At 39.7% G+C, this 23,624-nt stretch overlaps 1 protein-coding gene across 1 annotated transcript; it reads right to left on the reverse strand.

Moving 5' to 3' along the window:
- Window positions 1-1,110: 1,110 nt before the first annotated feature.
- On the reverse strand, window positions 1,111-20,863 carry gnai1 (guanine nucleotide binding protein (G protein), alpha inhibiting activity polypeptide 1). Its single transcript, XM_037695904.1, has 9 exons — window positions 20,329-20,863; window positions 10,970-11,012; window positions 8,074-8,215; window positions 7,613-7,770; window positions 6,323-6,451; window positions 3,136-3,265; window positions 2,809-2,962; window positions 1,777-1,995; window positions 1,111-1,626 (listed from the first exon to the last, which is right to left on the reverse strand). Exons 1-8 carry the CDS (start codon window positions 20,444-20,446, stop codon window positions 1,805-1,807), a joined length of 1,065 nt encoding a protein of 354 aa, XP_037551832.1. The 5' UTR covers window positions 20,447-20,863; the 3' UTR covers window positions 1,111-1,626; window positions 1,777-1,804.
- Window positions 20,864-23,624: the final 2,761 nt, after the last annotated feature.

A 23,624-nucleotide genomic window follows, 5' to 3' on the forward strand; every position in this document is an offset into this window, starting at 1 on the left:
TTACCAAAAGCTAGCTGTTCACTTTCTGAAATGATTAATTTTTCCACGATATTGATGCACCTGCATAATTTTATGGTGTGGAACAGGCTTTCCAGTTGCCTTTGACCTCCCACTTTGTGACCACAGCGAATCCTAGCTTGTAGTTTTATATTTTGTTTATAAACAAAAAAAAAATCTACATCAACTCTACATTTACAAGTTGGCACACAAAATATGATCCCTCACCGATGTACACGACAAAACGACACGCGCATTTAAAGAGGTTCGTCTTTTACAAAGCCATTTATTCTTCTGAAGCGCATGCGATGGAAGCGTGGCATCTGGACGAAAGGTGTATGGGTTTAGCGCATACCTGCTCGATAACTCAACTTAGTTGTCAAACACAATGTTCATAATGATACAGCAACTCTGGTTGGTCAACGATTTTTATTAGCAAAATAAGGGAGATGAGTCTACAAAGATTCTCCTTACACGGAGAACATACACATACACTGACAGTGGCAGTTTCTTTACATGAATAGATCCTGGACCGCATCATCACTCCGTTTGATAAATTACAACCGACCTACAGACCAGAATATCTTGACTAACTTATATTTTATCAAGCAAAAGCTTGGTCAATGTTTACGTAGGTACTCTACTCTAAAAAAAATTAACCAAGATCTGGCCTGTTTAAAAAAAACAAAACAAAAAAAAACATCCCCCCTCAATTATTGTTTTTCCTTTTTAAAACTAAAAACTTTAAAACCTCTTCTCCAAATACATCACAATATACAATAAAATGTGCCAAATCTGGTCTCTGTACTTGAAATACTTGAGTATATTAGAAGCTCAGTGCCTCGACTAACTGCTTTATGAATGAATAGAAGAGTTATCTTTATTCACAAAAAAAAAACAAAAAAAAAAAAACAAGAACCCCAATATCTATGGGGTAAATGTAACAATATACATTTCAGAATTGTACTGTGAAATCAACCAGCAAAGGCCCTCCATTATCATGGCAGGTGGTTGGGGTGGGCTTGGTTAGGAGACTGTGGAGGCTACATGTTGGTCACCACAGAGACCCATGAACCTACAGAGCACAATGTTCCTCTTCCTGATAACTCAGTGGTGTGCACATAGAAGATAGCCGAGACACTAACATATGGAAACGTTTACCTCTTTATGTATAGAACACGTCAGCAGGCAACAGAACAAGCATCAGGACAACCGCAGTAAAAGGCATGCGAAGGCACGGGTACCAACAAACTGGACTCAAGAGTTGTTCCTCATTTCTTCCCTTTGTGTTGTAGGAAAGAAAGAAAAAGGCGGATTCCCCACCAACTGCAAAGTCTCCTTTTCCAGAAATGGCAGTAGAAGAAACAGCAAAAACATTGTAGTCTCCTACTCCTTATAAACAAAAAGATTAATAAAAAAAAGGAAAGTATGTTGATGCTTTTGCAGTGACACAAAGCCTACACAGATGACGTAACGCTAGTTCAAAATGTTCCCAGACAAAATAATAATAATAAAAAAAAACCATAAATAAAGCTGTTAAAAGTGTCGTATAGTACAGCACTGGTCCATCATGGATCCTCACAACTCTTCTCTTCCCCATCGAGGATGCACAAAGAGCTGGTTCACTACCTGAGGAGAACAAAACAATAGAGTAGATGAAGAAGCTGGTATAATTTAGGTTTTGTTCACACTGATCCTGGCACAATTCCTATACATGCATCTAAACTGTGCAAAAAAAAATAAATGTGTTAAAGCGTGAAGTTGAGTGGATTTTCTTACCAACAGGTCGATTTTAACGACGGGATCTTCAGAAAAGACCGCAGTCTTTCAGGTTGTTCTTGATGATGACATCAGTGACAGCGTCGAAGACAAACTGCACATTCTTGGTATCTGTGGCGCAGGTGAAGTGGGTGTAAATCTCCTTGGTGTCCTTTCTCTTGTTCAGGTCCTCGAACTGACACTGGATGTAGGCAGCTGCTTCCTCGTATGTGTTGAAGCCTGGGAACGACGAGAGAGGAGGATGTTGGGTAATCAGGAACGCGCCGCATAGGAAAAGACATTAAGAACTATTGTATGTTCAGAGGAAATGACCGTCTGAAATATGGCTGGGCTACATCCTCATGCTGCTACTTATTACTGGAGCACAGTTTTAAGTCATGTTCTGCTTTTGTATCATTCCATATCCAAGTTTGTAGTCGAGCAAACAAGTTGAACGCGAAATAACACCAAGAACAGAATACGTTATTTCAAAAACTACTTGCAAATGACCATTGAACTGTTGTAGTTTGGACGCATAAAACCAAAAAAAAACAAAAACCCAATAATGCTAAGTTTGTTTGATGTTTGGAACATCTGGATATTGATGCAAATGTGTTTGAATTTAATTGAAAAAAAAAAAAAGTGAACTTTTGGAACCAATCCAATTCAAAATGGTCACCACAGCCAATTTCTGTGAGAAAACATTGAAATGGTTTGATTTCTGTCACTATTGCAGATATTGACCAAAAATCTGTCATGGCTGTAGCCGAGAGTTATTTACAACACATCCTTTAAATGCTACTCATTGAGCAAAACCTTTAGCCTCAACTGTTACAAGTCTACCTTGAATGTTAGCAAAATATATCAAACCATCAGTTGAGTTTTTAGAAAGCACGGCGAAAGTCATAGAATGCGCATCTGTGACTAACTTTTGGGTCAGTTTAATTCAATATGGCCGCCACAGCCTATTGAGAGTCAGACAATCTTAAAATTTGCTGTGGTAGTAGCTGAGCATTGGCTCCAACACACATGAAATAAAAGTGCACGTCTTACCACCGTATTCTGGGTAGCAGATAGTGAGAGGGCTCCTCTTGATCTTCTCCTCAAACAGGTCCTTCTTGTTGAGGAAGAGGATGATGGAGGTGTCTGTGAACCACTTGTTGTTGCAGATGCTGTCGAACAGCTTCATGCTCTCGTGCATTCGATTCTGAGGGCGGTGGACAAAGAAAAGGAGACGGTGATTATGGCGCTCTGCTCGCTGATCAGTAAACAAAACCTCAAGAGGATAAACGTATACATTTTGCCTCCTTTACTATTCTTGAACATAAAAGAGCCCAATGTCCCGTTATTTTTCACGAGTCACACGGTGGAAACACTCACCATCTCTTCGTCCTCGGCGAGCACCAGGTCGTAATCACTCAAGGCCACGCAGAAGATGATTGCGGTCACACCCTCAAAGCAGTGGATCCACTTCTTGCGCTCAGACCGCTGCCCGCCGACATCAAACATCCTGGTGGCAAAGAAAAGCACAGGTGAGTGTTCCTCCGCTTGTGTGCACACAATACAGTCGGTGTTTAGACAACAAATGTGTCTGGAAGTCAATGCTGCAGGAGGGCGAACAGAAAGAAGCTTTTTATAGAAAAAAGTTATTTCAGATGTTTTCAAAGCCAAATACTTTTCTAGCAGCACTTATGTTCTTCATGGCAAGATTTCAAACTACACCCGCTTTTTATAATAGCCTGTCGCTAGGCCTGTCACGATTAACACATTTTGCTGGGCGATTAATTGTCTCAGAAATTATTGCGATAAACGATAATATTGTTTGAAATTTGACAATAATTAGTAATTATTGTCAAATGTTTGTTTTGCATGTAGTACCTTTTATCAACCACCGGATGGCAGTATAAGACTGAACTGAAGGATGGTTAGTAAGGGAGTGAGCAGTGTATAAGAAAAATGGGGAGGGAGGCCCCTTGATGCGACATGGGCCGTCTCTCTTCGGTTCTCAAAATAATAATAATAATAATAATGTCATCACAATGTCAGCACTGTATGTTTCCATACAATGGCGAAATTAGTCTCTGCATTTAACCCATCCACCACCAGGTGGTGCAGTGGGCAGCTATTGAAAGCGCCCGGGGGACATTTTGGGGATGAGACGTGCTGCCCAGAGACGCCACGTGATGTGCAGTGACTGGGGATCGAACCTGGGACTTTCGGGTCCCAAGCCGGCTGCCCTGCCTCTACACCATCTCAAAATGGCGGACGATCTATGTGGTTTGAGCGCTTTAGCATAGCATTTTTCACACAAAGCTTTTAAAAACGAACAAAAAAATCTGTAAACAAGTTCTCATCTTCTTTTTAGGGGTGCACCGATCAGTCTATACTTGCATGAGAAACTGATTTTACAGATTTTTTAGTTTTAACAACAATTGTCTGAACGTAATTTATATTTCAGAGCACTGCTCGTGGCCAGTTAAAATAAGTTTGTATTGTTTCTAGGATATTGTTCAAGGGTATGTTTTTCAACAAAATAATATTAGAAAATTGAAGGTACATTGTGACCCTATACCACTTGACGGTGTCGCTTAGAAAACAAAATCGGTATCGGCAGGTCAGACTTTTTAGAAATCGGAATCGACCAGAAAACTGATCGGTGCACCCCTACTTCTTTTTGCAGAGAAAAACTTTTTACACAAAGGCACGGGTTTCAACTGAATTTTGGAGCTTTGACAAGACGGAGGTTGGCCCGTTAGCTTAGCTCGTAGCTTAGTAGTAGAAAACGAGACAAAGAAACAATAAAGTTGATAAATAAAAATGAGGTCAATAATTTTCACTTGGCATGCGATTGATTTGTTTATTGCGACAGGCCTACCTGTTGCCATAAAAGGCACACAAATATGTAAATGCCTGCGTTTGCCTCCATTATTCAGATATCTCATGAACCACAGAACATTTAAATTAAACTCTCGGAACATATGCACTGAATGTTCTATACCCGATAACCACTCATCCACAGCCGCCTCAACACAAGTCTCGACTTGTGGCTTGTGAGAACGTCGCAAATTGCGATTTACTGAATTAAATTCGACTCAGTCTAAAGTTTTAATTCTTTTGTTGTTGATGAAATCAAGCCCGCTCTGACCTTTGCCTTCGAGCAGAGATTAACCTTTTGGCTTTGCCAGCTGTCGACTAAAACCAACATGCACACCCAAACCAATCCTAAAAAACTAGTGGAACAAACAAAACTCCTCTTCAGTGATTGGTTCATTTTGAACATATACAATTTTATATTTTACTAAAAATAAAAGGGCGGCAAAAACGCCATTTATATTGTTTTCTTTGTTTTTCAATATGAATATAGTTTAAAACTTATGGAGTCTGTGCTGTATTTGCAATTTGACCAACAAACTGTATTTGACAAAATAAAGAAAAATAATTTGCATAACAAATAAAGAACCTTGAATCCCTGAACTTACGATTTGATCAACCAGAAAATAAGCATTTTTATTTCTATTTTAACATCTGGGACGTGGAGGCATTTTGTGTACAAATCTAAATAATTAAATCTGTCATCTATAAAAGGTTTCCTAAAATCAGAAGATCTACATATCCCATTGAGTGTGCAGCTTTTCTGTGTAAATAAATAAAACATGCGGCACAAAAACACACGGCAATTCAAGTGTAGAAAACTGTTTTTAATAAAACATCGATTTCTTTTTCGTTTTTTCTATCATTTCCTGCTTTGACGTTTGTTATTATCCTGTTTAATTGTGCATTTTTATAGATTTTATTTTCCTTATAACACACTTTTTAATATTGGTAAAAAAAGATGATTTATAGCTTGTGCTGCATATCTTAAGAGTTTTGCTTCATGGGAATCCTAACGTTTTAGCTTCTGACCCGTACAATAACAAGACTTGCATCCCCACACAGCCCTGGTTGAATTTCACAAGCACTGCAAAAAAAGAGCAAACAGATAAGGGCCTGAAGTTAAGACATATAGATTAAACTCATATTATACAACATTTTACCCTATTTATGACTATTATTGTCATCTTTTGTATCATTGTAGTAAAAATACGCTCGGAGGAAAGATATTTAACTTTATCTGATTTCTGGAGATCACTCAGGACTTGTGGCCCAGAGTGGCGTCCTGATGCAAATACGTTTAAAACTAAACCAAAAACCTTCTCCAGACATCCATTAGCTACAAACCGCTGGCGTTTCCCGTTTGATTTACATAACACGACTGCAGCTTTAAGCTTCTTAACTGCGTGGGTCAAATGGAATTTCTGTTCCAGCAACAGAGATGCTGAAATAAGCTACCTGTTTTGTGACATCATCGAGCCTGCTGCCCCCACTTCCTGTTTGTGTCGCTAACAAAAGGGTCTGGACTGAGTCATCACTGATGTGTGCAACACCCTCACAGACTGTCACAACTCACAGCAATACGTGCTCAAAGGGGAATTTGATGAGCGAGTATGAATCAGGAAGAGAAGGGGGGGGGGGGGGTTAAAGAAAGCTAATTAGGCGCTTGTTTTAAAAAGACTGAGGAAAATCTCACTTGAAGTGCAGTTCTTTGAAGGTAAAGTGTGTCTCTACGATGCCTGTGGTTTTCACTCGGGTCCTAAGGACGTCCTGCTGAGTTGGGATGTAGGTGGGCTGGGATATCCTGTCCAAGTCGTTCAAGTAGCTGAGGGACGGGCGCAGAAAAAAAAACAAGAGGAACAAACAGGAGAATTAACGGTGGTAGACAGTTTAATAATGTAAACATTCCCATTGCACAAACCGTGAATATATGTTATAATTTATGTTACAAAATAAAGACCAGGAAAAGATGAAACGGACAGAAAAAACATCCCAGTGTGCATATGTTGCCAGTTAAAAGTGTAAACATTACGCCAAACAGGAGCCAAGTTTTAATCCAAGCACTGGTCTTTTGTTTGTTCAGTGGTTGGTGGGCTCCCAGTGGGTCCCTCCCACACTCCCAACAACAATACGGCGCTCCATTGGAAACTCCCCAAGTGTGAGGCCTGTAAACTAGAGGCCATCTGTCCAGGGAGCTGTCCCACATCCTGACGAACAAAACGTACCTGACGATCCGGTGCGAGAACACGCAGCTGCTGGAACGAATCGGGAACTCGTTACGACGTTTACCTTTGCTAAAACTTTCCAGTTTCACTGCAAACCAGTTCCGTTCAAGCTGCTTTCTTTTAGGTTCGGTCTCTTTTAAAAACGGCAAGAACTTTTTGACTTTTTTCTCCCCCACATTTGGAAAATGTAAAAAAAAAAAAAAAAAAAAAAAAAAAAAAAAAAAAAAAAAACCACTGCACACCTCTCGAAGCTGCAACATAATTGAGGGCGTTTGTTCCGTAAGAACTAAAACAAGTCTTTTCATGAAAAAAAAAAAAAAAAAAAGGAATGACAAGTGATTATATCGTTAATGCTGCGGGCTCTCCCACAACACAATGCTAAAGTTCTAACTGCTACAGAAAAAGAAAAAAGTCAGTTGAAATAAATTCTTTGTGTGGTCTTTTTCCACCTTTAAAGTATGTGGCAAATCTACTCAAGAGCGAGGTCAAAGATTAAACAGCGTTTCAAACCCCCGCTCAGTAGAGGAAGGCAAATATTGACAGTGTAAAAGTCCACATCGAAGCTGTACCTTTCCCTGAACACAGCTGAAGGTTTGGGCAGCTTGGCTGCTCGCAACAACACTTTGTTTGTTTGCGCTCGGACGGCAGTAATTTGACATCGCCCGGTGTGTGGAAGACCACGGAGATCTCGAGTGATTCACGGTTTGAGTGAGTCTTGCAATTATGGAGCTGCTTGTTTGTGTGCTCGGCGGGTGACTCACTATGCTGCCGAGTCGTTGAGCTGATACTCGCGCGAGCGGCTGAAGCAGGCTTGCACGCCTCCGTCCTTCCAGAGCCGCTTGATGACACCAGCCAGCTCGGCCGTCATGAAGCCTTCTTCCGCCGAGCCTGCCAGCACAAACAGCTGCCGCGCGTCGTCCTGGGGAGACGAGTCGAGGCCGTGTCAGTCACGTATTGGCCATTAAAATCACAAATTAAGGTTCAGCATTTAACGGCCATCAAGCTGAGAAGCCACTTACAGGATTACAAAGGCATTTTAAAGAGAGAAAAAGATTAAACAACCACAATAATGAGCTTCCATGTGCAGAGAACATATTAAACCAATTCCCATAGAAAAGCAAGCACTTTTTTTAAAGCGCGATTAACTTTGTAACATCCGTTCTTCCATTAAAAACTTCAAACATACGTCACGTTTCTACTCTAAACAGACCAAACCACTCACAGCTCTTGCAGAGTCACCAAAGTCGATCTTGAGACGCCCCATGGCTCTGATGATGGCGATGATCGACTGAATGGTGTTGCTGTAGACCACAGCCTTGTACTGCTTACACTCCTCTTCCGAGTAGCCCGCCTCGTGGATGATCCTGCAGAGTATGAACAAGTATATGAGCTAACAGAACAGCGTAGCTCAGTCAAACATTCATAGTAGTTTGGCACAAAAATGATGGCGCAGCGAGGAAAATACTGAGTCACAGTTTTACAGAGACCTCTGTGAGAAAAATCAATCTGGAGGTTGAGCTCAGGTCTGATAGTTTCTTAAATGGCAACAATGACTTTGCTATGACATTGTAAGGCTTGTTATCCAAATACAGAAGGATTAATCAGCTGATAGTGGCTACTTTAAAATAAATACATGCACATAGTTAATCAGCAAGTAGGAAAACAAAAATTCCAGCTGCTTCAAATAAGATATTGTAGCCCACAATTGAAATTTATTTAAGCAATATTGCTTTCATATATTATTATAATTACCATCATCATTATTGCTATCAAAAAATGGTAGTAGTAGTGTGCAAGTTCTTTTAAGCGTTGTTAAATGTTTAAGTTTTGCAGTTATTGTTATATTTTGTTAAATGAGAAATCGATAAAGGCCAAAAAACTAAATGGTGTACCTCAGGGCTATTCAACTGTTGGTCCAGGGGCCAAATCAGGCCCACGGGTGAGCTCAGTTCGGCCCACCAATGGGTTCATTTTTAAACAAAACTAGATTTTAAACTGTTAAACTTACTTAATGACAATAACTGCTGGATGTCCGGCCCCTGAGCAGTTTAGTTGAATTGCCCTGGTGTACATTAACCTTTAGCTGCCAAAAAAAAAAAAAAAAGAAGAAGCCCATAATGGTCAACCTCTAGTCGTTGACTATTTTGGGTTTTGTCCATACAAAAACATATATTTTCTAAAACAATCATTTGTTTTCTCAAACTATTTCATACCATGGTACCATTAAGAAGAAAAAGTCTGTCTACAAAACAAAAAAAAAAAATCATCTAAGACAGACCTGAAACTAGGCCTGTCACGATAACAAATCTCACTGGGCGTGTAATTGTCTCAGAGATTATTCTGACAAACAATAATATTGTTTGAAATTTGACAATAATTAGTCATTATTGTCATCATCCAGTGTCTTCAGTAGAAAGAGAGACACAAAGAAACGATAAAGCCGATAAATGAAAATGAGGTTAAGAATTGTCATTTTTCATGCGATCAATCGATTCATTGTTTATTGCGAGAGGCCTACGTGAAACTACACCAAAACCAGGGAGAGCATGCACAGAAAATCTACACACTGCGTGCAAGATGTAAACACGGGCCGAAGCAAACGCCCTCGGGTCGTAGGTTAGGTTGGGGTGGGGTGGGGCTATGACATCATTAATCTGGAACCCTTTTTAAAAACAATAGTTTAGACACTGAAAACTATGTTTCTTTATGGACACAAGGCTGAACAGTTTACTGGGGAAAAAAAACAACAAAAAAAAAAGCAGTCCTGTGCAGACGATCCCTAACGCCCATTTAGAGATGAACCGATTGCTCAATCTGTGAATGAAGCAAGAGGTTTGTAAGAGCTTGTTTATAACGTTTAAGCTTTTCCTGCACAAGGAAGACTTAAGAGTTAGTTATATCAATGCGTTTAAAAATAAATCTTGAGGAAGTTCAGTTTTTATGCCAGTATGTCTACTGCTTATTGTACTGCTTGGCAACTTTATAGACTGGAGATTTTATCATTTATAGTACAGGTGTCAAGCTGCAATTCACGAGTTGCAATAAAACATGAGAGATTTAACAATCTAACCATAAATGTGGCATTTATTTTCTTGTATAAAATGTTTGTCCTGTTATCCGTCACTTTTTTTATAGTTTGATGTGTATTAAAAATAGGTAGGACTACAGGAATACAAGGCGACAATTTATTTCACTTGTATTTTATTGTATGAATATTGTATACCTCTGTCAGATTGCCAGACAATGAACACCGCGCAGAACTTGCTCAGTGACGTCATCGAGACTTTTATTTCGTCGTGCTAGACGTCATTTAACATAATTAAAGCAGTTTTACTGAACATAGTCCTTACCATTCAGCATGCAGCCTGATCTGCATCGTCTGTGCATGCACTTTGTGAAGCTTTCGCCACAATGTTTCCTCACTCAAAATGAACCTCCTGCAAAAAGTGTGAACTGCCTGAGCCTCATGCTGAGTGCATGCGAGTTAGCAGCCCCATAGCAAATGCTATCTCCACCTGTTAGTTCACTTAGCATCCCCGTTTCAAGACAATCCTTCAGCTTACTGGTTTTAACTGAATCGAAACAAAAGCACCTCCAAATGGGTGCTTTTTGTACTCCCCAAGAAGTGGTTTAGAAAAATTTAACGCGTTTGCAACTTATTTACGTTGTTTATTTGCCCAACGGCCTAAAACTTTCCTGTCAGTCAACGTATGCTGGAGTCTATTTAAGATTCATGCCGAAGAAAATCTGTCCATACAAGTTAAGAATAAACAGATAAAGCATTAACGGGGCAGATTAGATGCTTCTGACACGTGGATGATCGATGAGCGCATCCCTAAGAACGCTAATGAAAGTCTAATTCATTTGCAGGGCACGGTTTGTGGATGATGCATAGGCAGAGCGTATGTTAATGCATTCTGGGAATTGTCTTTATGACCCATTTTGCATGGCGCCTCCATTCACAAACTGCGATAATACAAAGAGGCACACTGTGTGTTGTGGACAATGAATACTCTCCTGGTGTGTCACTGTGTATATCAAATTGAAAACATCAATGAGAAAGAGAAGGATTGCTTAATTTGAAGATAATTTAATGTTTTGTAGTGAAATGAACTTACTTCATCTGTTTGACAATGGTGCTTTTTCCAGATTCGCCAGCACCTGAAAAAGACAGAAGAAAATCTATTAGGGAACATTTGAACCATGAGTAAATTTGAGCCCAGATGACTGTTTTGTGATATAACTTAAAGTTACTGAACCTTTCATTGCTTAGGACTGTGTGGTTGGAATTTTATCAGCAAAAGAATGTCACGCTCTGGGTGTGAAGGCTCTTGGCTAACAAGCAGCAGTAAAATAGATTGCTATTGATGGTGCTACGAAAGCCAGAACACCACGGTGTCGTTTCAGTGAGGTAAGGTCTCGGTTAATCAGAACGGTGTTGAAAAGACTGGAGGACGGCGACGAGATGGGAGGCCTCGAGGAGAACTGAGCCAAGGCTTTTCGCTCACAAACGTCAGCGTCATGGTAACTGCTCTGGCTCTATGCAAGACGTCTCTGGTGTGAGGCGGCAGTCACCTGAGGAGGTATTGTGTGAGGTATGTTGACTTCCAACACAGACCGCTGTATCATCCACCTTACTTCGTTATTGAGCACTTGGAAGCGCCCTTCAAAAAACATTTTTCCTTCTACCATGTGCACTAATGGTTTCATCAACTACATTAGATCGCCTCATCTGCTGGTAATCTTCTCATATTACAGCAGAGGAGAGTCTCCACTGGGGTAAGACTCCTCAAACTCATTTTTAAACCGGCTTTTCTCCAAATAAAGCACCCACAGCTTTTCTCTGAGCTCTGGAAACTGAACATGGGGAAGTTGAAGCATGACTATCTTTTTTTGGCCACCCCGTGACACTGTCGGAGACAAAAAAAAAAACTGTATGCCCTTGCGTAGACTTCTCCACCCACCCTAGTTTTACTTTCCCCGTAGGTGTGAAAACAAAAAAAAAAAATCATGACAGTACCCCGTTGAGACAGGAAGCAGCAACATACAGGTGCTGTTCAGTAAAAATACAGAACTAATTATAAATACAGCCCTGTTGACCACAAGATATTTATACAAATTCCTAGTTTCCTGTTAACATGTACATTGTTCTGGTGCTTCACTTTCACTATAAATAGATGAATACCACCCGAGGACACGGTTTTTAAATGATGTGTCACCACTCAGGCGTTGGTAGGTCCCCAAAGAGTGTGGAGTGTGTGTATGTGGTGACGGTCCAAGCCAGTTCTTTGTGTTTTCAGGCTGAACACCAGGCTCTATGAATTCCTGCAGGACTTCCACATGGACGGAGGTTGCGGTGCTTGAGAAGGCATGGCTGGCACAGTCGGACCTCTTGGCCTGCCTGAGAGCCATTTTCACAATGCCAAAGGCACTTTGCATACCGACACAGTGCCTCGCCACTGTATGGGGCATGGAAATCCACTTCAGGTACTCTGAGCTCAAGCCTTAGCTCCAAGAAGCCTCCTTTAAGAAAAATACTAAGGCTTACTGCTAGTAATGTAACATGCAAATGTGCTCGCTCCTCTAAAAGCACCTTAGATGCATAGCTGAAGCTCACCTTTATTGCCTGATGACGAACGGTGACAGCAAACGATTGTTTTCGCTTGTAATTGTTTACTTGTGTGTTTTATACCAAACAGTCTTATTAATCACTGGAAAAATCTTAAAGAAATTAGCAAAACATGATTATTGTATGTACATTGTCAACTCATTGGTTGGAGTCAGGGCAGCACGGTGGCACAACTGGTAGAGCTGCTGCCTCTCAGCGAGCAGGTCCTTGGTTCAAACCCCGGTCCAGGGGCCTTCTGGGTGGAGTTTGCATGTTCTCTCCGTGCATGCGTGGGTTTTCTCCGGGTACTCCGGTTTCCTCCCACAGTCCAAAAACAAGCATGTTAGGCTGATTGGTAACTCTAAATTGTCCCTAGGTGTGAGTGGGAGAGTGAATGGTTGTTTGTCTCGTTTGTCTCTGTGTGGCCCTGTGATGGACTTGCGACCTGTCCAGGGTGTACCCCGCCCCTCGCACAGTGATTGCTGGACATGGGCACCAGCGACCCCCGTGACCCAAAATGGAATAAGCGGGTAAAGATAATGGATGGATGGTTGGAGTCAACCAAATTTACTGGGTAGAGGCAGGGCCGCCGACTCGGGACCCTTAAGTCCCAGGTTCGATCCTCAGTCATTGCACATCTCGTGGTGTCTGTGAGTAGCACACCCTATTCCCAATTGTTCCCCGGGCGCTTTCAATAGCTGCCCACTGCTCCACCTGGGGTTGATGGGTTAAACGCAGAGAGCCAATTTCACCATTGTATGGGAACATACACTGATGACAATACATAACATTATTATTATTTACAATGGCTTCTGCAGCTAATTGGCCTTTGTAAACAGACTGCAATAGTTCACTCACTTTTTCAGTTGTGGATCTAAAATTTGTTACGGTAGTAGCTGAGACTCATCTCCAACACATACTCTGACCGTAAACATGATGTTCAAGATCTTTGATCAAAACTGTCTCACTGACTCTTTGGATTAGACCATTAGCAATAAATCTCAAGAACCATTGGATTAATTTGTTTTAAACTTTCAGGAAATAATCGATGGCTATACGTCTGCAACTGATGAATATTTAGAACCAATCCATTTCAAAATGACCATCACAGCCAACGGACTTTAGAAAACACAAAAATAGCTATAGTTCAGTCAGTTTTACAAATACTGAACTAAATTTGGGAGTGGTTATAGTGGAGTCTTTCATAGCACATGCGCTACCCATTGCGTGCAAATTTTGCTTGGAAAAACTAGCATTAACTATTGGAGTGTTAGCAAAATATCTTATGAACAAATGGACTTCTTTTTTTTTAAAGAAAATAAAAGGATGAACCCCTAAAACTGATGATCTTTCAGAGCCAGTCCCATTCAAGATGGTTGCTACAACCAATTGCCCTTAGTCAACACAAAAATGGCTGCAACTCTTGTCAACTTAATACAAAGTTGTTGTTTTTTTTAGCAAAAGCTGAGAGACAACCCCAACACATACTCTGAGCATGACAACTCATGATGTTGAAAGAGGGTGTACGTGAGGTTATTTTCAAAGTATGACCTAACACCTACTACTCCAGTCTTTTTCAATACAAGATCTTCATGTAAAATATTGACATGGGAGACGGACAATATGCATTCCTTCATGGAATGCAAGGCTTTTAATAAATACAGTCAATAATTCACATTTACTTTAATCACTTAAAAAAAAAGTCACAAATGACAAGGTTAAGGAAACTCAAACACATTAAAAAGACTAATTAAATGTCTAAACTCGTCAAATTTGTGTTAAATTGCTTAGATTAAATGAAAACATTGATAAACTCAATCATCACGTGAAAACTAATTTTCAGCATCAGTTTTATAAAACTGAAAGTATCCACCAAACTTCAAACAGTAAGAAGCATGACAGCAAACTAAGCATATCAAATGTCTAAAGTGGACTAATCCCAATCAGTTAGCGTCCAAGTCTTAATAAAAACATGAGCCATGTGTTTAAATCAAGGATTTGGCTCAGTGACACCGTTATGGTGTGGTTCTCATCAAAAGCCTTAGAATAGAGGAACACAAGGCCTAAATGCACTGATGTGAACTCCCACAAGCCTTTAAGGGTTAAACAGAACCACTGACTTGACCCATCGCTCCTCGTGCAGAGTCATGTTACACACCCACAGCTTTGATACACCCACCAGAAACTGCTGCAGACCCAGAACCACAGCAGCAGCTGGTTTCTGTTTCCAGCGGTTGAAATCATTTTTGGAAAATTCTAACCCTCGCGGTGGGTTTCTTCCAGCCGAGAACAGAGCCGTGTTTGTGTACTCCACCGCAAACACGCTTCCCTCTTGAAACTCCCCTCCTGGCTTGATCTTCCCTTAAGCAAGAGGCCACTGAGGAGAAGAAATGTTTTATGACAACGGCGGATAGACAAACGTGCTCGGAAAATGCTACCATGCCCAAGACCTTCTTGGAGAATTTACAAACTGAAAATTCCCTTCATTCTTTTTGGCTTTGGGGTCAGATTAGAGATACATTTTGGAGAGAGGTCTGTCAAGGCCACACCACCTCCTTGCCACGTCTACTTTTTAGGTAAGAACTCAAGGACTCAGGGTAGGCTTCGAGAATTTGGCTCAATGTGCCTAACACATTAGTGATGCCACATTAGCAGCATTAGCAGGCCCATCGACCAGGTCTCTTGCCCAGTTTTCCACTCCCTCTGCTACACAGTCCCATTTCCTCTTTTACATTCTTCCTCCCCTTATGATTTATTGGTTCTCTCACTCACCATCCAATTCCTCAATTATTTATTTTTGCTTTAGACATCTCCCTTTGGGTGGATTTACTTTTACTAGCAAAGGATTCCAGGAGCAGCCGAGTAGTTATATCCAGTGGGAGTAGGGAATGAGATTGATCTGCTGAAAAGTAAGATCGACTGCGGTGGGACTGTCTCCCACCCACACACAATGGCACGGACAGAGCTATTCCCTGTTACGTCAAGCGGCAAGGGAAAGTAATTTTGTTAATTTGTCATCTGGGGTTCATGTTAGGAAAGCATTAGCAACATCAGGCTGAAAAAAATCTTTCAAACTGGTGTCATGGATTGGAAATTTGAGGGATAAAACAGGGAAATAATTAACCAAAGCCTAAGGGTTATTAATACGGATGCACGATATTGGATTTTTGACCCACATTCGATATGCCGATAAGTTCAAACTTATTTGGCCGATAATGGATACCAATTTTTTTTATATATACACTTTCCTTTGTCAGAACATATTCCTCTTATTTAGGCTTATTTGCTACAAAAATTGTGTAACAGCTGTAAGAGCTGGTGACATATATTCAGTAACAGCCATATGATATGCATAGCACTTTGTCTTATATTAAATGAAAAGTGTTAAATGTTATTTATTAGCAGTCACCTGCGATGCGGTCTCACTTGTGGAGGCTTGTTCCAGGCTCCTAGTTGCAGTCTGGGATCCTCTGCAATGTTGTGCATGAAGGACAGTTTTTGTCTATCCATTGTGCTGTAAGACTAATCATGCTAACGGGGCAAACATGACGTCCAAATGTCTGTGGTAAAACTCACCTAAGTGCTATCGGCTATTAGCTTCTCAGTGACATCGGAAATGATGGCTTGTAACTCGGGTAAGCCTACGTCGGAAAAATATCTGACTGGGGACGATGTAGCAAGGCTCAACGTAATCCAAAAATCTTCAGAATCCGACGTCCTCAATGAAAAAAAAAACCCTTCCACACCGCCAACATTTTGACTTCTTCCTCTTCACCGTGATCAGATCAGGTAGGTGCGTGTGACGTCATCATGTTATGCTGGCACTGCAGGCATCCTTGTCACTGGGTTGTCATACAAAAACAGTGTATTTTATATCGGTGAGTTATTTTGATGGAATGGCCGATGTCTGATATTTAACTGTAACGCTAATATCAGCCGATACCATGCCGATATTATTGTGCATCCCTAAATTAATATATTCTCCCATCAATTACCTAACAGTTACAAAAAGAGTAATTGGACAGACGTAGATATTAACAGTAGGATACCGGTAATTGGGTCCTGGAAATGACTGAAAAATAATAATAAATAAGAAACCCCCTTTGTTCTATTGAATATACGTTACGTGTGCAAACAGCACTGCAGGTACACATATTTTTGTCAAGCAAAGCTCCTTTTCTTTGCATTCATGGCATGATGATAAATTGACTTCTGAGACCAAGGCTCGAGCATCTGGGAATCAGGCAGTATACAAACACACACCACATTATATAGGGGTCACTTATAGAAGATTCATAAAATGCTATGTCCCCCCCCCCAACCAAGCCAGCATTTTATAGTCAATTCACAAGCTTCAATGAGTTTTTATCTCTGCAGACAGGATGCGCTTGGAGTAAAACACTCGTCAAAAGTTGGTTGTGAATCAGCAACTTCTAAAAAAACAACCCACAACAACAACAAAAGAAAAGTTTTCTAGGACTTTATCTGCAAGGTAAACAAGAAAAATGCCTGACTCAGGTTCTCCACTTTGCCACAGCGGAGCTTTTTCATTTTTCATTTACTAGTAATTAGTTGTGTTCTCGCCTTACAGCTTCTCTTTCCGATTATCCAGGTCTACTTGCATGTGACTTCAGGCTGTAACTGGAGGAGGCCAAGCGGGTTACCTGGCGACCGCAGCGAGCGGATCAAACACAAATGACGAGAGCTGGTGGCCAAGCAGCCACCAGTTACCGGGCGTACGACTGTCGCTGCTCGGTTTTTCTATCCCAAACTAAAAAGGGAGTTGGGCAACGCCACATGCCAACTCAGCTGATACTGAAAAATCATATTCCAGCATTCTGGAGCATCACAGAAAGTTGCTGTAACTTGCTCATCTAGGGTGCTATAGATCAGGAAGGTGTTTAAATCCGCCAACAAACATATCTACACTATTCTTCATCAAGACAATTCTGTTAGAGTAAGTGGTGTCAAAAGGGTGGATCTCAGTCTCACTCTGTCCTCAAAAGACATCTTATATGGACTCTGACTGATTGTTAAATTCATTTATGTAGAGCACAGCTTTCCCCATACTTATGGTAATTATTTTAGCTTGCACAGCCTTTCTAGTATTTATGGTAATCCTTAAAATATGATGCAGCGTTTCTTGTGGTAACCCATTTTACGTCATTCTGTGGCCACGGTAAGTCGATGCCCCAGTCTCATAATCCCGAGGTTGCGGGTTCGAGCCCAGGTTGCATCAGGTATTAAATAGGTCATGCAAGTTACCTTGCTGGGGCGAACTCTGAAGAAAAGAACAGCTGAAAAAAATATATTGTACGCAGCTTTTCAACTATTTATATTTCAATTTATGTGGCTCAGCTTTCATAAGAGTTTTAATAATTCGCTTTAGGAAGAATTGCTTTTATTGCATCTACGCCAATTCAATTTAGGCAATGCAATAGTCTCTGCAATTCATGCACTCAGCTTTTCTGGCATTTACGGCAATTCAAATTAGGTAACCCAGCTTTTTAGCATAACCACATCTGGGCCATGATTTCTTTCTACAGAAGAGCTGAAAGACTAAAAAAAACGGGTGAAGAAACTAGCATGACTGTCAGTATAAGAGCATTAAATTATATATTTAATGAATCTTTGCTAAAGAATAATCTGTTTAGGCTGAGGTAACTGCTCTATCGCATGTATGTGGGATTTAAACTACCCACAGTGATGCTTTGCTGTTTGTTGTTATTTATGTTACACTGGCTCACAATTAAAGGTGTTAAGAGCTCTTATTATGAGGCCTGTCTAGCGTTTTTACCTGCATCTACTACAGAACTCACTTTTTTGTGTCCTGGTGACCCATATTTCATGTGTGCATGTCAACAACTGCCCAAAGCTCATGGTTTTATCCGTCTCATGGAAAAGTTTCCCCCGCATGTCATTATTTTTGTTGCAAAACAACTGTCTCTGCATACTCTGCGCTAATTTGGCAATTCGTATATCAACATGTCCAGCTGATTCAAGCGATGACAGCTAATATATATTTTTTTACCTTTTATACTTTTGTAAAAATTTTGTAAAAAGAAGCTGAGAATTTGTTTGTTGATTTTTTTTAAATTAAAAGCTTTGTGTTAAAGAGCACAAATCACCGAGCGTCCGCCATGTCACCATGTCATGTCAAGGGCCCTCCCTCCCATTTTAAAGAGACACGCTGCTTAACCATCCATCCTTTGGTTCAAACAGTCGTATACATCTAGTGGTCAAAAAAGGTACTACACCCCAAACAAATCGACATTTCTTGTCAAATTTGAAAAATTATTGTTAAATTTCAAACAATATTATCGTTTATCGCAATAATTTCTGAGACAATTCATTGCCCAGCAAAATTTGTTTTTGTGACAGGCCTACTTTCAGCTAGCACTTTAAACCTTTTAGCTTATGTTTGGCTTTTTTTTTGCTATTGACTAGAGTTTTGCTTATTGTAGCTTTTAATTACGGTTTGGTTTATTTTAATGCTAACCCTCGTCATCATTCACACCGTATTTCTGTAGAAAAAACAAAAGTATTTTTCGGACTATAAGGCGCACTTAAAATCCTTTAATTTTCTCAAAAATGGACGGTGAGCCTTATAATCTAGTGTACCATACTAATCATGGCTGTGCTTACTGACCTTGAACTGATTTTATGTGGTGCAACTGAACAATGTTGAGTTATTGTGAATGAGTCGCATAAAGTGTGACTTATATGACTGTTTTGTTTCACTTAATGCACCTTATAATCCAGTGCACCTTCGGCATATTGTTTTTATGCTATTAGTGCTTAGCATATTTTCAGTTAAAAGTTTTTTCTTAGTTCATATCTTACATCTTATTACTGTTTTTCCTTTTAGATTTTATTGTTGGATGTAACTGGGACCCTGCGTACAAAATTTCATTCCACCACATGTATGTGGTGCGAATGACAAAGAAACTGACTTATGTATGAAAACAGACCCGTTCATCGATATTGCGCCTTATAGTCCGAAAAATACGGTACTCAGCCTTAAAATGCAAATAGTTCACATGCTATGTTGTTTAGGAAATAGTCAATTTAAAAAGAAATGCAAGCAAAGAATGCAGCAAATTATAATACTGACATGCAAGGGAGTGCGAAGGGTGTGGCACACCTAATGAACATCCACGAGGTTAATTTGATGGATCAGTTTGCCAGAAATAACAGGCTCAAGCTTGGTGGGTTCCCAGACAATAAGTTGCTATAAAAGCATTTGAAAATTGTTTGGATTCACAGAGAGGGAGTCAAAATGAGCTACTGCTGGGAGTCATGAAAGGGTGCAACCTTATTTATCCAGGTTTAATAATCTGGTAAATGCTCATGTTTATGTGGCTTTTTAGCTAAACTCAAGTTGAATCCAACTACTTCATAGCTGCAATTGAGTTGCACAAGATGCCATTTTCTTTTGGCAGGAATGAAAGCAAACCAGGCAGCACATTAAAAAAACAAAAACTGAACAATTATGTAAAGGAGGAGGGTGAATGAACCATGGAAGCTGGGCTTTGTGTGGCAAGTGAAGCAAGCTGAAATGAGTGGAGGCAGCAGAGTTTTTCAGTCAGGCCTGGGCCACTAATGAGCTGAGGGCCCTGCTTTTTTCACTGCACTGAAGCAGACATGAGGAAATGTGCCACTGTTGAAAGGATTCAGTCAATACAAAGTGATTCAGTGTGAAGGCTAATGGGTGTAGCTGCACTGAAAAGAATGGAGGGTGAAACAGTTCTGTCAACTCTTCCGTCTCTCGCTCGAGAGGAGCGAGCATTCAACGTTCAATTAGCTAACTTCACTGTGTTTTCTTCTACGTGGAAGTTGGACCGAGTCCTCCCAGCGTCGCTTCCTTACCGAGCAGCAGCAGCTTGACCTCCCTGGACGCCTTCTCCCCGTCGTCCCGCAGGTTCCTGTCGATCATTTTGCTGCGCTCCACCGCCGCCTTGTCCTCGGTACTCAACGTGCACCCCATCCTCCACCGCGTCCTTCAGGTCCAGATGGTGTTTTTTTTTTTTGTTTTTGTTTAAAAAAAAAAAAAGAGCTCTAAAACACCATAAATACCCACATGAAATGTTTTAAACTACCGTCCCCCCCCGAGCACACACGCCCTTTTTCATACGACGGGCTATCGATCTCGTGGGGAAGAAGAACGGGAAGCGAGTCGACTTGTGAAAACAAAAAAAACTCTTGGGTTAGTTCACTCGGGTGAAACGTGCTCGACTTTAAAAATCCTTAGTTACATCCAAAAAAAAAAAAAAAAAAAAGACAACAAAAAAAGAGGAAAGCTAATTGTTGAATAAAACAATTCCTTGGTGATATCTCTTCCGCTCGCGCGCGTCCATCCGCTACGGCAGCGACTGCTAACGTGAGGAAGCTGCGCCTCCAGAGCAGATGTGCTCTGCAGGCGGAAGTACAATCTACTTCCGGTTGAACTCTTCAGAATAAAAAAAGTCAGGTTAAATATGGAAACATTTAAATATGTTTATGATAAACATATTTAAATGTCCTCCGTAAATGCTTACGTTTTCGTAATACAGTAATGTGAGCTTTAGAAATTTCACTTTTATTAGTGAACAAACCTACCATACCATTTTATTCATAGAGCACTTAAAACAGCTACAAGGCCAACCAAAGTGCTGTACAGACAGAACAGACAACACACGAACCAATATACAAAATGAAGTAAATCAAAAATATAGAAAAAAAATAGTAAAGAACCTGATTTTAATTGTACTTTAATAGGATTTTGCGAGCAACATAATTCGGTTATTTAAAGGTTTCAGGCTTGCATCGTTGTGTATCATTATTTTTAATCAACTGTTGATTTTCTTCGAGTAATTTGAGTGAATTTCTCCGATGGAAAGAGCTTACAACCCTTTTTCTGAACTACGTTATTCTGATACTTTTATTTTGAAGTCAAACGACGTAACCGGAAACTCCTACAAACTGATAGCAGTTTCGTGCTGTACACCAACAGTGCACATTAAATTACAAGACAATGTTTTTTAAGGCTAATCTAAACATTGTATTTATTTGTTATAAAAACATTAATGAAGGTTTAAAATAATATATATAATATATAACCTATTACAGAGAACATACATTATTACAATTTTTCTGTAATCACGTGAGCTGTTTGACTAATTGCTCCCATGGGAACCACACATTTAACCAGCATCAAAGAGCCATTATTTATGATTTAAATCATTTAGCCTGTAAGACCAAGTTGTGTACAATTTCAAAGTCAACATTTCAGTTTTAAGATGATACTAAAAATGTTTCCACCCAGATGCTTGTGATGTAAACATTTTGTCCCTGGCTTTTTCTGCATTTCTTTGGCTTAATGACAGTAAACTAGATGTAAATATGGAACATTGACCTTTCCATTTGAATGTTTTGCTGGCTGAGTGTTTCTGTTTTGTTCATCTACTCCAGAAATGCAGGAAATAGAAACACAGCATGCAAAAAAAAAAACAAAAAAAAAAACTTGTCATTTATTTTACATAGATAATCACAGATTAAGCAACCAAGAAAAATAATATAACAGAGGCATTTGTTTGTAAAATTTTAAATCAATAATTCAACTTGTGGGTGCACGCATGCAGAAATGATTAGATACTGATTAAATCTATTTTAACAGAATTTATATAAACGTTGTAGTATGCTACACAAATCTGCCTTTTGTTTGAATAAATATATTGCTAAGCTTTGTTGAAACACAAATTAGTGACTCACAAAAAGCTACAATGCACTCAACTGCACTTGCATAATTATTTTAATGGATTATTTATGACTGTTTTTACAAATATCAACTCAGGCCTTGATGGGAACAAACAAAAAAAAAAGAGCTAAAAAGAACTGATAAACACTATATCAGCAATCTATCAAGGTGTTTCAGTCTAAGTCTGCCAACAAGACTTGTATTTGTTTGATTTGAGGGCATTATAACTGGAAATTTCACAGTTCATATTGCAACATTCACTATGTAAACATTAGTGATAAAAGCTTGGTTGTGGCGATGGAATGGTGGTGCTGCCCTCTAGTGGAGATATCAGTCATTGTAGCAGGCTTCCTGTGCAAATAGAGCAACCTTTGGCCAAGCAGATTTAGTTTAAGGTGACACTTTAAATAAGTTATTCTTATTTGCTAAAGTAAGAAACAATAAAAAAAAACCTTAAGGATTACAGGTTATTGTATCTCTTGTTTTGAAGCACACAGCTTTGCTCCATTCCGTGAATTTTTTTTCTATGAGTTTTGCAACATTTCCTGTGCATTTCAAAACTTGAAGGTGTAGACACGAGAGCAGCAAAGCCTGGAGATAATCTGAAGGAGGCAGGAGACAAGGTCAAACTTTTTTTGTGCAGAGTAAAAATTAAACAAAGATCAAAGCTCTGCTCCAGGAACAGTGTCAGAAACCACGTTTTCAGACTGAAAACCAGTACAGAAGCGGCAAAACAAGTGACAAAATAGTAGCAAAAACTCATTTACACCAATTATTTCAATGAATTCAGAGTGCTGGAAAGAAAAGAAAAAAAAATCTGTGTGGGGGAGTGGAAAGTTGTGAACACAATGGTAGCTTGTTAACATTACAGCAAAGAAAAGGGAAGTTTTGCTGCACAGCTGAAGCTTCGATTACAATGCAAACAATAAAGTCAGTCAGAAGAGATTTATGTTGTTTAACAAGGTGGTTTGTTTAAATAGATCTCAGCTACATTGTGTAAAGAACACAAAGCAGAAACTGTTGTGAATCTCTCCAGTAATAAACTGGAATTTAAAAGTAGCTACTGGACCAGCTGCATACAGCGTTACAGCAGTGGTGCAGCTAGACTTTTATGCAAGCGGTGGCCATAGGGTGGCCGAGGATTTTTCAGACTTTTGTCATGGTTAGCAGAATATTAAAAGACTACATTTAAAATATATATTTTATAAATAATAAATATTAAAATAAAATATAATTGTCACATTTTATATATGCTGAATTTATGAGACTTCTCTGAAGGCATAGAAGGCTGTGAGGGTTCCCTACTGCTACTGATGTAGTCATTACACTTGTAAACAAGGATATTGCACATTTCAAGATTTATAATATTGTGCAATCATTGTGAGCCTGTGCACTCAAAGGCTTTTGGTTTTTCAAAAGAGCGTATGTT

This window comes from Nematolebias whitei, chromosome 22, assembly GCF_014905685.2.
Source record: "Nematolebias whitei isolate Nwh7 chromosome 22, NemWhi1, whole genome shotgun sequence".
Taxonomy (NCBI): domain Eukaryota; kingdom Metazoa; phylum Chordata; class Actinopteri; order Cyprinodontiformes; family Rivulidae; genus Nematolebias; species Nematolebias whitei.